This window comes from Mastomys coucha, unplaced genomic scaffold (assembly GCF_008632895.1).
Source record: "Mastomys coucha isolate ucsf_1 unplaced genomic scaffold, UCSF_Mcou_1 pScaffold18, whole genome shotgun sequence".
Lineage (NCBI taxonomy): Eukaryota > Metazoa > Chordata > Mammalia > Rodentia > Muridae > Mastomys > Mastomys coucha.
Window position 1 is genome coordinate 68,186,072 of NW_022196900.1, and position 12,518 is coordinate 68,198,589.

At 41.5% G+C, this 12,518-nt stretch overlaps 1 protein-coding gene across 1 annotated transcript in view; it reads left to right on the forward strand.

Moving 5' to 3' along the window:
- Positions 1-12,018, forward strand: part of Txndc12 (thioredoxin domain containing 12) — a 26,324-nt gene extending 14,306 nt beyond the window's left edge. The window contains exons 4-8 of the mRNA XM_031378143.1: positions 3,053-3,105; positions 5,895-5,968; positions 7,667-7,736; positions 9,245-9,328; positions 11,258-12,018. Coding sequence (XP_031234003.1) covers positions 3,053-3,105; positions 5,895-5,968; positions 7,667-7,736; positions 9,245-9,328; positions 11,258-11,337 — 361 coding nt within the window. The 3' untranslated portion in view covers positions 11,338-12,018. The remainder of the gene's footprint in view (positions 1-3,052; positions 3,106-5,894; positions 5,969-7,666; positions 7,737-9,244; positions 9,329-11,257) is intronic.
- Positions 12,019-12,518: the final 500 nt, after the last annotated feature.

Sequence of the window (12,518 nt, forward strand, 5' to 3'; positions counted from 1 at the left end):
TTTTTGAACACAGTGCCTCTTGCTATCGCTCTTGGAACTTCGAACACAGATAAATCTTATAAATCTGTCCCTGGGAAACTGATTTGTGTAAGACAACCATTAGATATTTCCTCTAATAAAATCTTCTAAAATTGTCGCTGGACTCTTGATGTAATTTAATGTTTCCCCTGCAACTTAGTATTTTATATATACATTTAGTATTTTTATATGAGAGGCTTGACTGCTTGGCCTATATATTGTAGCACCTTGCATTGTGCTCTATCGAATATTCTAAGGCAGACGTCACAGTAATCTTAGTTTTGTTGGTAGCAAGCAGTACTGAATTTTCATTATTCATGCAATTTTTCAGACTTGGCTTTGACCTTGAGAAATTGTGTGAAGTGCAGACATACTTAATAGGATGAATGCTAGCCATCACAGAATAACCTGTGGAGGATTGTTGACTAGCTGCTAGGAGGTATTTGAGAGAGCTTTAGAAAAGTTAGTATTTGAAATACCACTGTAGAATAGTGATCTGCAAAGGACCAAATGTAACTTTTTAGACTTTCTAGACCTTGGAAGTCTCTTGCTACTTGGGAGGAGTGTAGAACACATTAACAAATGTGTTCTAAGAAATGCGAATTATCTTTGTGTCACAAAAGTATTTTAGATTTACTTTTCAACCATCAGAATTTATACTGGGTGTGCTGCTCACACTTGTAATCCCAGCGCTCAGGAGGTGAAAACGGAATTGTTGTAAACCTGAGGCTCACAGAGTAAGATCCTACCTTTAAAAAAAAAAAAAAAGGAAGGAAAAAGGGTTTTTAAATGTGCCTTTGTCTGTACAGAAGCGACTGATGGGTTGACTTTGATCTGCAGGTGATTTTTGCTAACTCTTGTTCTAGAGTGACTAATAGATGTTAGATGGGACTAAGACATTCTAAAATATGCATGCTCTGAAAACTGGTGGGCTGCCTTGGTTGATGTTTCCTATCTACCACCTTTTTTGATGATATGAAGGGTGGGAAGAATTCATTTATGAAATGTAGCTTTGAACTAGGCAACCTCAACAAGCTTTCCCAACCTTCATTTCTGATTTTCATCTAGTTGATTATTGATTGATTTGGGTTTAAACCTACATGTTCTAGGGCAGTTAGTAATGGCTAGGAGGTTAAGAGCACTGGCTGCTCTTGAAGTGGTCCTGAGTTCAATTCCCAGCAACCACAAGGTGGCTCACAATCATCTGTAATGGGATCTGATTCCCTTTTCTCTTTGATGCCCTCTTTTGTCATGCAAACATACAGCAAATAGAGCACTCTTACATAAAATAATTATTTTTTAAAAAACTATTTTATCTAGATGTCTCTTTTAAATAAAGAATATTATCATGGCCAAAAAGAACACTGGTCTACCAGGGCTATACAGAGAAAAACCCTGTCCTGAAAAAAAAAACAAAAAAGAACATTGGTCTGGGAGTCAGTCTTTTTTTTTTTTTTTTAATTAATGTATAAATGGCAGAACTTACATTTTATGTAGTCAGATTTTTTTTAATGACTTCTGTATTTTTATTTTATATACATTGGTGTTTTGCCTCCATGTATGTCTATGTGAGAGTATTCAGTCCCTTGGAACTGGAGTCACAGTTGCACACTGCTGTATGGGCACAGGAACTAAACCTGAGTTCTCTGGAGAGCAATCAGTGCTTTTAGCTGCCGTCTCTGCAGCTCCTGTGGGCAGATATTTAATCCCTTGGGCTTCTTGATCTTTTTGGGTAAGGCTAGGGGTTGAACCCAGACCTTGTACAAGCTGGGCAAGTGCTCTACCATTGATCTACATCACAGATTAATTTTCTCTTTTCTATGAGTCCGCTAATAGTGTCTACTCTAGATGAATGTGATGGTGAATGCTTGTAATTCTAGCACTCAGGAGGCTGAGGCAGGAGGGCTGCCACGAGTGTTAGACTAGTTTAGGTTACATAGCTAGAGACCCCTCATCAAAAGTAAAAGGAGGACAGATAAGATCCCCTGGAATACCAAAGGTGCTCGCCTCTAATCTCGATCATGTGCTTGCTAGGTCTCTCCCTCCCTGGAGCATGCAAGGGTCCACACACACTCAAATAAATGTAATTATTTATTGGGGAGGAAGGGGTCAGGGTCTCATTACATAACCTTGCCTGGCCAGCAACTCACTCTTTAGAGCAAGCTACCCTCAAATTTAGAAATTGGCCTTCAGACTGCTGGCATTAAAGATGTGTATCATTATGTATGGTCCAAAACTGAAATTTAAAAAAAAAAAAAAGTTTATCTAGAGTTGTTTGTGGGCTATGTAGTATATATAATGCATGGAAAGTATTTAACATATCGTTACATTCAACACATTTTCATTATGATCACCTAGATCCTGCCATCTCCTTACCCTTGTGATTTACAAGCCTTTAACAAGCTTATCAGTCATGAGTCAGTCTATTCAGATTCTTAGTAGGTCTAAGGTGAAGTAGCTTAAATAGTTTACCTAAACCTTACTTAACGAGCTAATCATGTAGAATAGCAGTAGTGTTTGGTGAATACTGAGTGTTTGATGTCAGTAATACTGTATGTGTTGGCACAGGGACTGTAAAGACAGCTGAAAACATCCCAGAAATTCTAACGTAATGGAGAGGGTGACTGTAGTCTCTGGGGATCTAAACTCAACCTGTCATGCTTGTACAGCAAGCCTTTTACCTACTGAGCCATCTCCCTCGCCCTATCGATAATTTTATTACTTTATATTTAGTATACTAATGAAAGCTACTTTTTGCATTTTCAATTATTACATAGTAGTAATCATTTGGAAATACAGTAACATTTAGAATATTGTAATTTGATATCTTTCTTCTACCTTTTTTCTCCCTACCTTGTGGACCTACCTTGTACTATCCTTAATCTATGACTTAAGTAGTTGGATTGTTTTACAGTTTCTTTTGAAACCATACAAAGAGATCATTCTGTGCATTACTTTTTGACTCAGTGAACCAAGCATTTTGTTAGAGTACTTTTGAAGGATTTTACTAGAATATAATTTCTTTGTTTTTAAGTGGCTTGCCGCTGATGGTGATCATCCATAAGTCTTGGTGTGGAGCCTGCAAAGGTAAGTACGAGTGTTTCATCCCAATGTCAGGCTTCAAATGTATCAGAAATGTTAGTATTGATGCTGGCAAAGCACTGCTGATTGCCTTGAGCGATATCAAGGGAATCCGCCACATATTCTCTCCCTTCATGGAGTGTGCAGTTATCTTTGCAGGGGATAGAGGTGGGTTGGAAAGATTAAGATACAGTTATGAAGTATGGGTGGTTTTTTTTTTTTTTTGGTTTTTCGAGACAGGGTTTCTCTGTATATCCCTGGCTGTCCTGGAACTCACTTTGTAGACCAGGCTGGCCTCAGAACTCCCAAGTGCTGGGATTAAAGGCGTGCGCCACCACCGCCCGGCTGAAGTATGGGGTTTTTAATGTCATAAACAGTACATCCTAGCAGAATCTGGAATCCTGTACAGAGGAACATAAATGGTTTTGGGAAGGAGGGGACCAGTCAAAACCAGAGGATATTTTTGACTGTGGTGTGTATTCTTTCTGCCTGTTGAGATACCGGTCAGGTTTTATGTTTCACTGATACACTACAACTAGTAAAACCCTAGTTGAAGAGTGCAGCCAGGCGTGGCTGCTCATGCCTGTAATCCCAGCACTCAGGAGGTTGAAGCAGAAGCATTGGCACCACCCTCGACAACAGAGTGAGTCCCTGTCTCAAAAATAAATAAGGGGCTAGAGAGATGGCTCAGTGGTTAAGAGCACATAGTAGCTCCTCCTATGGACCTGAGTTCAAGGCCCAGCACCCACCTCAGGTGACTAACTGCCTGGAACTCCAGCTCCAGGGGAATTTGACACCTCTGACCTTTGAGCACTCACATTCATGTGCATACCCCCCCCACACACACACATACACATAGTTAAAGTAATAAAAATAAATAAGAGGAATGTAAAAGCCAGGTACTGCAGTGTGTGCCTGTAATCCCAGCACTTGGGAACCTGAGGCAGGAGGATTGTAGGTAAGTTCAAGGCTAGCTTGAGTTCCATTGAGAGATCCTGTAGCTGGTCTTTGCTACTTTGTGGGTTCTTTTTGCCATCCTTTATCCCCAAGGAGAAGGGGGGGAAAGATCGATCCTCAAATCTAGTTTCTTTCCTTTTGTTTCTTCTTTAAGCACTAATAAACCACAACCAACCTTATCTCTCAGGGCCTTAGCATTTCTATACCCTCTAAAAAGTTTCCAGAATTCCAGAGTCACATAATTGCAGAAATTACCTGCAGCTGGCAAAGCCTTGCCTCTGTTAGAGTGCAAGGCAAATCATAGCCAGCTGCTGTGAAGCAGCCCCGAATCTGTACATGTGGTACTTAAAAATGGCACCACAAGACCCTGCTGCTTTTTTCTTTTTTAAACTTAACCTTCCCCTCTCCCTCCCTCCCCTCCCCCAGACAGACAGTAGAGGCATGATGTGGATTTTTTATTTTAGTTGATTTTTCTTTAGTACCCATTTTATTTACTTTTATTTTACATATGAGTGGTTTTAGCCTGCATGTGTGTATGTGTACCACACCTTAAGCTTGGTACTTTCAGAGGGCAGAAAAGGGTAGATCCCTGGAATTGGAGTTACAGATAGTTGTAAACTACCTTGTGGATCCTGAGACTCAAACTCAGGTCTTCTGCAAGAACAGTAAGTGTTTTCAACCACTGATTCATCTATCTATCTAGCCCAGCATTTTACTTATATTTATTGTATGAGTGTTTTGTTTTGTTTTGAGACAGGGTCTCGTAGCTTAGGCTAAACATACATTCATTGTGTAGTGAAGATGACCTCAAAGTTCTTATCTTCCTGCCTCTCAAGAGCTGGATTTACTAGCATATGTCACTATACCTGAGTACTGGGGAGCTAAGCACTGTGCATGCTGAACAAGCACTCTACCAACTGAGCTACACTCCCAGCCCGAGACCCCACTAAAAAAACAAGCAGAAGGGAGGTGGGGCTTTTACATTCCTCTTATTTATGCCTGGCCTTTTTCTTTTCATTTTTTGTAAATTTTAATTGAAATAGGTCTTGCTATGTCTCAGAGGTTAGTCTTATACTCAAGTAAGTTCCAGTTACCCTTCTGCCTCAGTCTCCCCAGAATCTGGTCTGCAACTGTATGCCACCAGGCATTTTGGAGATTTGTGTTTTTCAATTTTAATTGTTTTGTTGTTGTTGTTCTTTTAATCATAAGTTGAGGACATGTATATTTGTATTCATGTGGAGGTCGTAGATCAACCTTGGATGTCTTTTTCCAATTGGTTTACACCATGTTTTTTATTTCATTTTATTCTTGTGTGTGAGCTCACGTGGTATGTGGGTTGATGCCAGAGGACACCTTCATGGGTTCAGTTTTCTCCTCCTATATTTTCATAGATTCTGAGTTCAAAGTCAGGTTGCCAGGCTTGCATGGCAATTGCTTTGCTTTTACCTGTTTAGCCATATTGCTGGTCCTCTCTCATTGGAACCTGAAGGTACCAGATTAGGCAAAGCTGGCTAGCAAGGCAGCCTGTCCCAGAGATCCACTTATTACAACCTCCTGGATGCTGAGATTACATGTGCATCCAATGCCCGGCTCTTGGTAAGTGCTAGGGGTTGAGACTGAGCAATCTCCCAGCTCTCAATTTTAGTTATTTAGACTTAACATTATGATATTTTATTGTATGTGTGTATATATATATGGTGAGTGGATATAATATATATATACACATATATATAATATAAGCTAATGCCTCACCCATCAGTGAAAGTTAGTGTTGTTTATGCTAATTAGTGTTTGTATATGTTTCTGTCATTGCAAAATCTTTTTTTTTTTCTCTTTAGCTTTAAAACCCAAATTTGCAGAATCTACAGAAATTTCAGAACTGTCCCACAATTTTGTTATGGTAAATCTGGAGGTAAGACTTAAAGATGCTCCCCCACCCAGGTGGTTTTAAGGTATCATTTTTGATTTAATATAAAGTGACATGGGTAGAACTGGCTACTTGTATGTTATGTTTCTCTTGACCTCTAATACTGAGGTTTATGGGGAGATGTATTAGCCATCCAGCGTTGGAGAGGAACCAGAAAGGGAGAATTTGTGTAAGTGACTAAAATTTGGAGTTTTTTTCCTCCTTAGCTTTTGATTATGACATGCTTTGCGTCTTCCTATAGCTGTTCTGTAGTCATACGTAGAGGCTTCAACTTCCTGCAAATTGTGGTTCAGCTGAGCACCTACCAGGTGCTTGGCTGTGCTCGGCTTTTATGTGCAGCCTTTCTGATTCCTCGTGGAGGCATCTTTTATGTACTTTATACAGAATTCAGCTCTTGTGATCTTGAATGTTAGAATATCAAGAGTTAGATTTGGAAGGGATTATTTTAGGTCATTGGTATTGTTCCCATTTTATAGAAAGGCCTGAAGTCAAGTATGTGATTTTTATTAAAATCCTAAGAACCTAATAAGTGAGAAAATATGATGGAGCTTTGCTCCCTTCCGGGCCATACTCTTCAAGTATGGGGTCATGTAGTACTTCACAGTGGTTCTCTAGGCATGAGTTTCTTTAAAGAGACTGTTTGCTTAAACACAGATCCAAGAACCTTCTGAATATATTAACAGTCAACATTGAGGTATCAAATGTGTTTCCCTATATAACTAGTGTATCCCAGTGCTAATTAAAGCAGTTTAAATAAATGACCCCATTTATTCCTTGAACTGGGAACCTCACCACAAGCTATAAAATTTCTCTTTATTTCCCATAAACATGATTTCATTACTTTCTGGGATAAACTGGAATTTCCCATTCACAGAGGACAGTGTTTCCAGTGAGGAACTCCAAGTAAGAAAGTGTAGCCACAGGCTAGAGAGATGGCTAAGTGGTTAAAAGCATTTGATGTTTTTGTAGGGGATCCAAGTTCAAGTCTCAGCACCCAAATGGTGGCTCAAAACCACCTATAACTCCAGTTCCAGGGGATCTGATACCCTTCTCTGACATCCAAGTGCATCAGACACACATATAGTGTGCACAGACGTACATAGGAACAAAATACTCATACACATAAAATAAATAACTAAAAAAAGAAGAGGAAAGTGTAGCCACAGTGTCAGCCTTGTTCATGCAGTCAGGAGGTCCTGTGCGTGGGTAGGTACTGGGCATGAAGCAGCGAACAGAACACATTCCCTGTTGAAGTAGCATTCTAGCATGGAGAAGTAGGTAAAATGGAATACATAAGATGGTGCTGAAGCTACAGCAGAAAGTTAAGGGTAAAAGGTATGCCATAACTCACGATTTAAAATAGGTGTCTAGAAAAGAAAATTATATCAAAAATCAGAAGCAGGAATGGGAGTCAACCCAGGGATGATTGGGAAGTATGTGTCTAGGCAGAGCCAGTTCAGAAGCCCACGTTGTGAGTGTGCCTGATTTATTGAATGATGGTAACAATAGCAGATTCCTGTATCTAAAGACGCCTAAACAAGATAGAAGAGGAAATTGAGAACGGCCAGGGGGACAAGAGCAGATCTCATGGAGCCTCCTGGCCTGAGCAAGCCTGGAATCCACTGAAAGGCTTTGAAGAGAGGAAGATTATGTTCTTATCTACGGTTTATTTAATCTTAACAGGATGAAGAGGAGCCCAGGGATGAAGACTTCAGTCCCGATGGGGGATATATCCCACGCATCCTTTTCTTGGGTAAGGCAAAAGAGCTTGTTGAGTGACCTAGGCTCAGGTGTGGGGAGAGAGAAGTGATAAGCACTGAAACTGTACTGGTGACAAACTAGCCTGTCCAACAACCAGGAGCGAGGTGCTGCATCCCTGCAGTTCTAGCACCAGAAGGTCAAGTGTTTTGAGGTTGGCTGCAGAGAGATCCTGGGGAGGGGAAGGGGAAAGGGGTAGTAAGAAATCTGAATATGAGAATGAACATGCTTTTACCATTAAATGTCTGCTTTTATTAGGCAAGATAAAGAATGTGTCTTTCCATTGAGTCACTCATAGTCATTTGGACATCACCCATATATATCAAACACCATTTAAGACACTCCTAGGGATATATAAACAGTTTCTACCCCGGGGTCTATATGCAGCTAACCCAATGGAATAACAGAACCAGATATTTGTCTTTTGACAATACTTTTATTTTGTTTTGTTTTAAGTCTGGGTTTCTCTGTGTAATAACCCTGGCTATCTTCAAACTCACTTTTAGACCAGACTAGCCTCAAACTCACAGAGATCCACCTGCCACTGCCTCCAGGCCTCTGCCTCCTAAGTGCTGGGACTAAAAGTATTTACTACCGTGTCCAGCTTTATAGTCCCACAATTTGGTGGGGGAGGTCGATTTCAAGACAGGGTTTCTCAGTGTAATTGGCTCTCCTGGTTCTTGCTCTGTAGACTGGGCTAGGCTCAAACTCACAGAGATCTGCCTGTCTGCCTGTCCAGCGCTGGGATACACCGCCACTGCCTGGCCATCTTTCAAAAATTTTTATAAGATAGGATGACCACCTAACCTTCACTCAACATTTGGCAGCCAGGTGTGGTAGCACACATCCATGATCCCAGCACTTGGAAACTAAGACAGGAGGATGGGTCAGGAGTTCAAGGCTGGGCTAGAGATATGGCTCAGCAGTTAAGACCACTGACTGCTCTTCCAGAGGTCCTGAGTTTGATTCCCAGCAACCACATGGTGATTCACAATCATCTTTAAAGGGATCCGATGCCCTCTTCTGGTGTGTCTGAAGAGAGCTACAGTGTAACTCATGTAAATAAAATAAATAATTAAAAAAAAAGAGTTCAAGGCCAGCTTCAGTTATATAGGAAGTTTGAGGCCATCCTAGAATATATGAAACCCTATCTCAAGAAAATAAAAATAAAAACACACCCCCCCAAATTAATATACAGAAAATCTTTGGCCAAATTTAATGGATGATATAAATAAGGAAATATATAACTCTATTATCATCAAGCAGAAAAGGAACATTCCAGAGAAGGAATAGCATTTGCCAAGGTATGGATGGGGTGGAGGTGGTGAGCTTTGTTCAAGGAATACACACACTTTTTATGTGATTGTAGCATGAAACTTCACATAGTGACATAGTAGGCTGCAGAGATGGGTCTTACCTTCCCAGGGCCTCGTGTACCAACGGGTGTTCAGGGTACCTTCCTGTTGTTATTACTGTGGTCTTCACACCATTTGTCTTCAATAGATCCCAGTGGCAAGGTGCGTCCTGAAATCATCAATGAGAGTGGAAACCCCAGCTACAAGTATTTCTACGTCAGTGCCGAGCAAGGTATTGTTCTGAAAGAAAGGAGGAAGGATGGTTGGTTACAGGCAAGGTCTGTGACAGAAATCTAGCTGTATAGGCCTGTTGGCTCAACATTGCCCACACGACTAGCTTTTGGCTAGATCCTTCATTGAATACAATTTGGCGGGAAGATAAAAGTGACCCTTTCTCCAGCTACTTAGACTCCAGTGGAAAAGCTAATGGCTGGTTGGAAGCTGAAGGACTCAGGCTTATGCAGGTAGTTTACTGGTTTCTGGCCTCAGTTAATAAGTCAGAGTTGGATTTGATTTGGTTTGGTTTTCCATGACACCTAAACTGTTCTTCCTGTCAGAATCCAGAGGAAGAGGAATATAAACTTAACTGAGGAAGCCAAAGCAGCTTTATAGATATTAAACTAAATGGGCAGGCAGTGCAAGAATTTGGCTCTGGCTCTGGCAAAATGGTGTGGGTAAAGGCACCTGCTGCTAAACCAGATGACCTGAGTTCAATCCCCAGAACTGGTAAAAGGAGACAACCGACTCCTGCAAGTTGTCCTCTGACCTCTGGTGCTGTCACATAGGAGTGCTTTGCACATGCACACATAATAAGTAAAAATGTAACACAAAATAATCTATCCGTAGAAAGACACATGGACATTTCCCACTATGAAAGTGTGTGTAGGGTAAGACTTGCTAGAAACAAGTTGCTCGAGTCCCTAAGAGTGAGTTTTAGTGAAAATAGGAAAGGCACATTGCAGGCAGAGGGAATGGCCTCAGCCAGTGTTGAAGGAAGGCTGGTGTATCTGCCTCATTTTTTGACCTCTTGCTTTTAAAGCACTGTCATTCTAGAGGCGGGGGTTGGAATAGATGGCATATTCTGTTTGTCACTTGCTAAGTTGCCACGTCACCTATTGTGAGCCTGCCAAGTCACTCTGTGTTTCATATTTGAACTCTTATTCCTAGACTAGGAAAGGAGAGGACACAGAGTTGTTATATCTCTGCCCCTGAGTCAGGAGGATGCATCTGCCTCAGCCTGACGCAAGTTCCTAGAGGTTGACGCTAGATGCAGACTTTCCCACACAGCGGGCAGTGGGGCTGTCAGTCCTAAACACTTGTCTCAGGATTCACCTTCTGTTTGGACTCTTGCATAATTGCTATTGTCATCCCTACACTAACACAGGCCAGAGGTGAGCACAAGGATTTTCCCAGGGTCCTCATGGCTTAGTTGGCATGAGACTGGAAACATTCAAACCTGTCTTTACCAAAAACGTAAGTAAAACATGAAGGGGAAACTGCCCATGTTAGCTGCTTTATAAGCATATGGGGTCTGAAAGATTCCCATTTTAGAGCTACCACTCCAAGACCTGCACTCATGTCACTGTCCTCCTGGAAAGACAGATCAGTACACTGGGGGGTGGTGTATCATAAGACATTTCATCTGCAACTCTCTTTCCTTAAACTTCTCCTTTTTTTTCCCTCTAAAAACTTGACTTTTCCATTATTGTTAGGTAATAGTAAAAATGATGAAGCCCTTCAGTAAAATCATCTCCTCTTGTGGTGTGCACATATGTGTGTGTTTACACACACATCATGATCAGTGTGACTGACCAGTCAGTCATTCCAAAGGGGGTAGCAAGAGGGTGTTCCCTCCTCCCTGAGTGTCACATGAGCACATGGAGCCTTGACAGGGGGTCAGCAAGAGTGCTAGAGGTTAACCAAAGTAACAACTAGTGGTTTTGTAGGTCTTGATATTTATGAAACACTTGTATTATCTATTCTCTGCTTAATTTTTGTCTCAGTCTAATGGAAGTAGCATTCTCTCAGGGAGGGTAAACAGATTCATGACACTAGTGCTGAAGTCCACAAGGAGATGTTGATCTTGTTTAAAGTCTGTGTTTGTCACATGTCAGATATTAAAGGTGCTCTACACTTACCCCACCACTTGCCTTTATTCCAGTTGTTCAAGGGATGAAAGAAGCTCAGGAGAGGCTGACGGGTGACGCCTTCAGAGAGAAACACCTTCAGGATGAGTTGTGACACGAATAAGTATTCTGGAAGAAAAGCAGCAGGGAGAGAATCCTGAAGAACCACCCAGAACAGCTAAGCCACCGGAAACCATGCTTCTACCTACACCGGAAGGAGCTCTCACTGTGGGAGAGGCCCGCTGACAGAAGCTGGTCTATGGAGCCAGCAACATGGCCAACTGACTGTCATCTGCTCCCTCTCTCCTAAATATCCATTCCTTTGAATGTAAAGAATGAAACTATTTGATACAAAACTTGAGCCATTTGGAGATTACCTCCATGTCAGTATTTGAGTCTTTCCCCATTTCCTCTTACTATCCTCAAGCTGAAGTGAGACAAACCGGAAGGGTCTTTTCTACAGTGTGCAAATTGCAGGAATTATCAATTTTTCAAAGAAGGCATTCTCTTTTTTGTCTTGTTAATACTTCTGGACTTCTTCCTGAATCCCTGCGCCCTTTCTCCTTTGCTCAGGCATCCTTGTTTGCACGAATGCGTGTCAAGAATGGCTGTGTGCTGAGACGCAGCCCCAACTGGAAGCATGCTTTCCCTGTTGCTGTTAGAAAAACTCAAGCCTGCGAACCCTACATGAAGCCATTTTGTCAATTCACCGACTGTATTTTTGTACTGGGGTTAAAACAAACACAAGAGATAAAATATGTTTCATTAAGCTTTATTAAAACTTGAAATGGAAAGATGCTATGGTGGCCTTTGGTTACTGGGCAGGGAAGAAGGGGTGACTACAGAGGAGGACGAGGAAGAAAACTGGTCTAGCCTGTGCTGAGTCCTGGCCTAATACACCTGTTCCTCATCCACATCCAGGTGAATACCAGGGCATTTCCCTTGTTGTTATTAAGTAGAATCTTACGGTGTCCTCAAACTCAGGTTCAAGTGATTCCCCTATATCAGCCTCCTGAGCTCTTGGAGTACAGGTGAGAGCTGCCTCCGCACATTTAAAGTCTGCCTCACTGGCAATTTTAGCTTAGCACGGGCTTTTCCTCTTTCCTGGGCGTATTTGTTGTAACTTGCCTACTTGCCTGTGATACTCCTCTGTAGCCCATCTTCCTTGCCTTCCCCAGAGTGATCTTTTCAGAACACTAATCCATGTAATTCCCTTGCTTAAAACCTTTTCTACTACCTTCAGATTGTTACTCCTTTAAAAAAAATGCTTGGGACTTCAGATGGCCCAGCATCTCC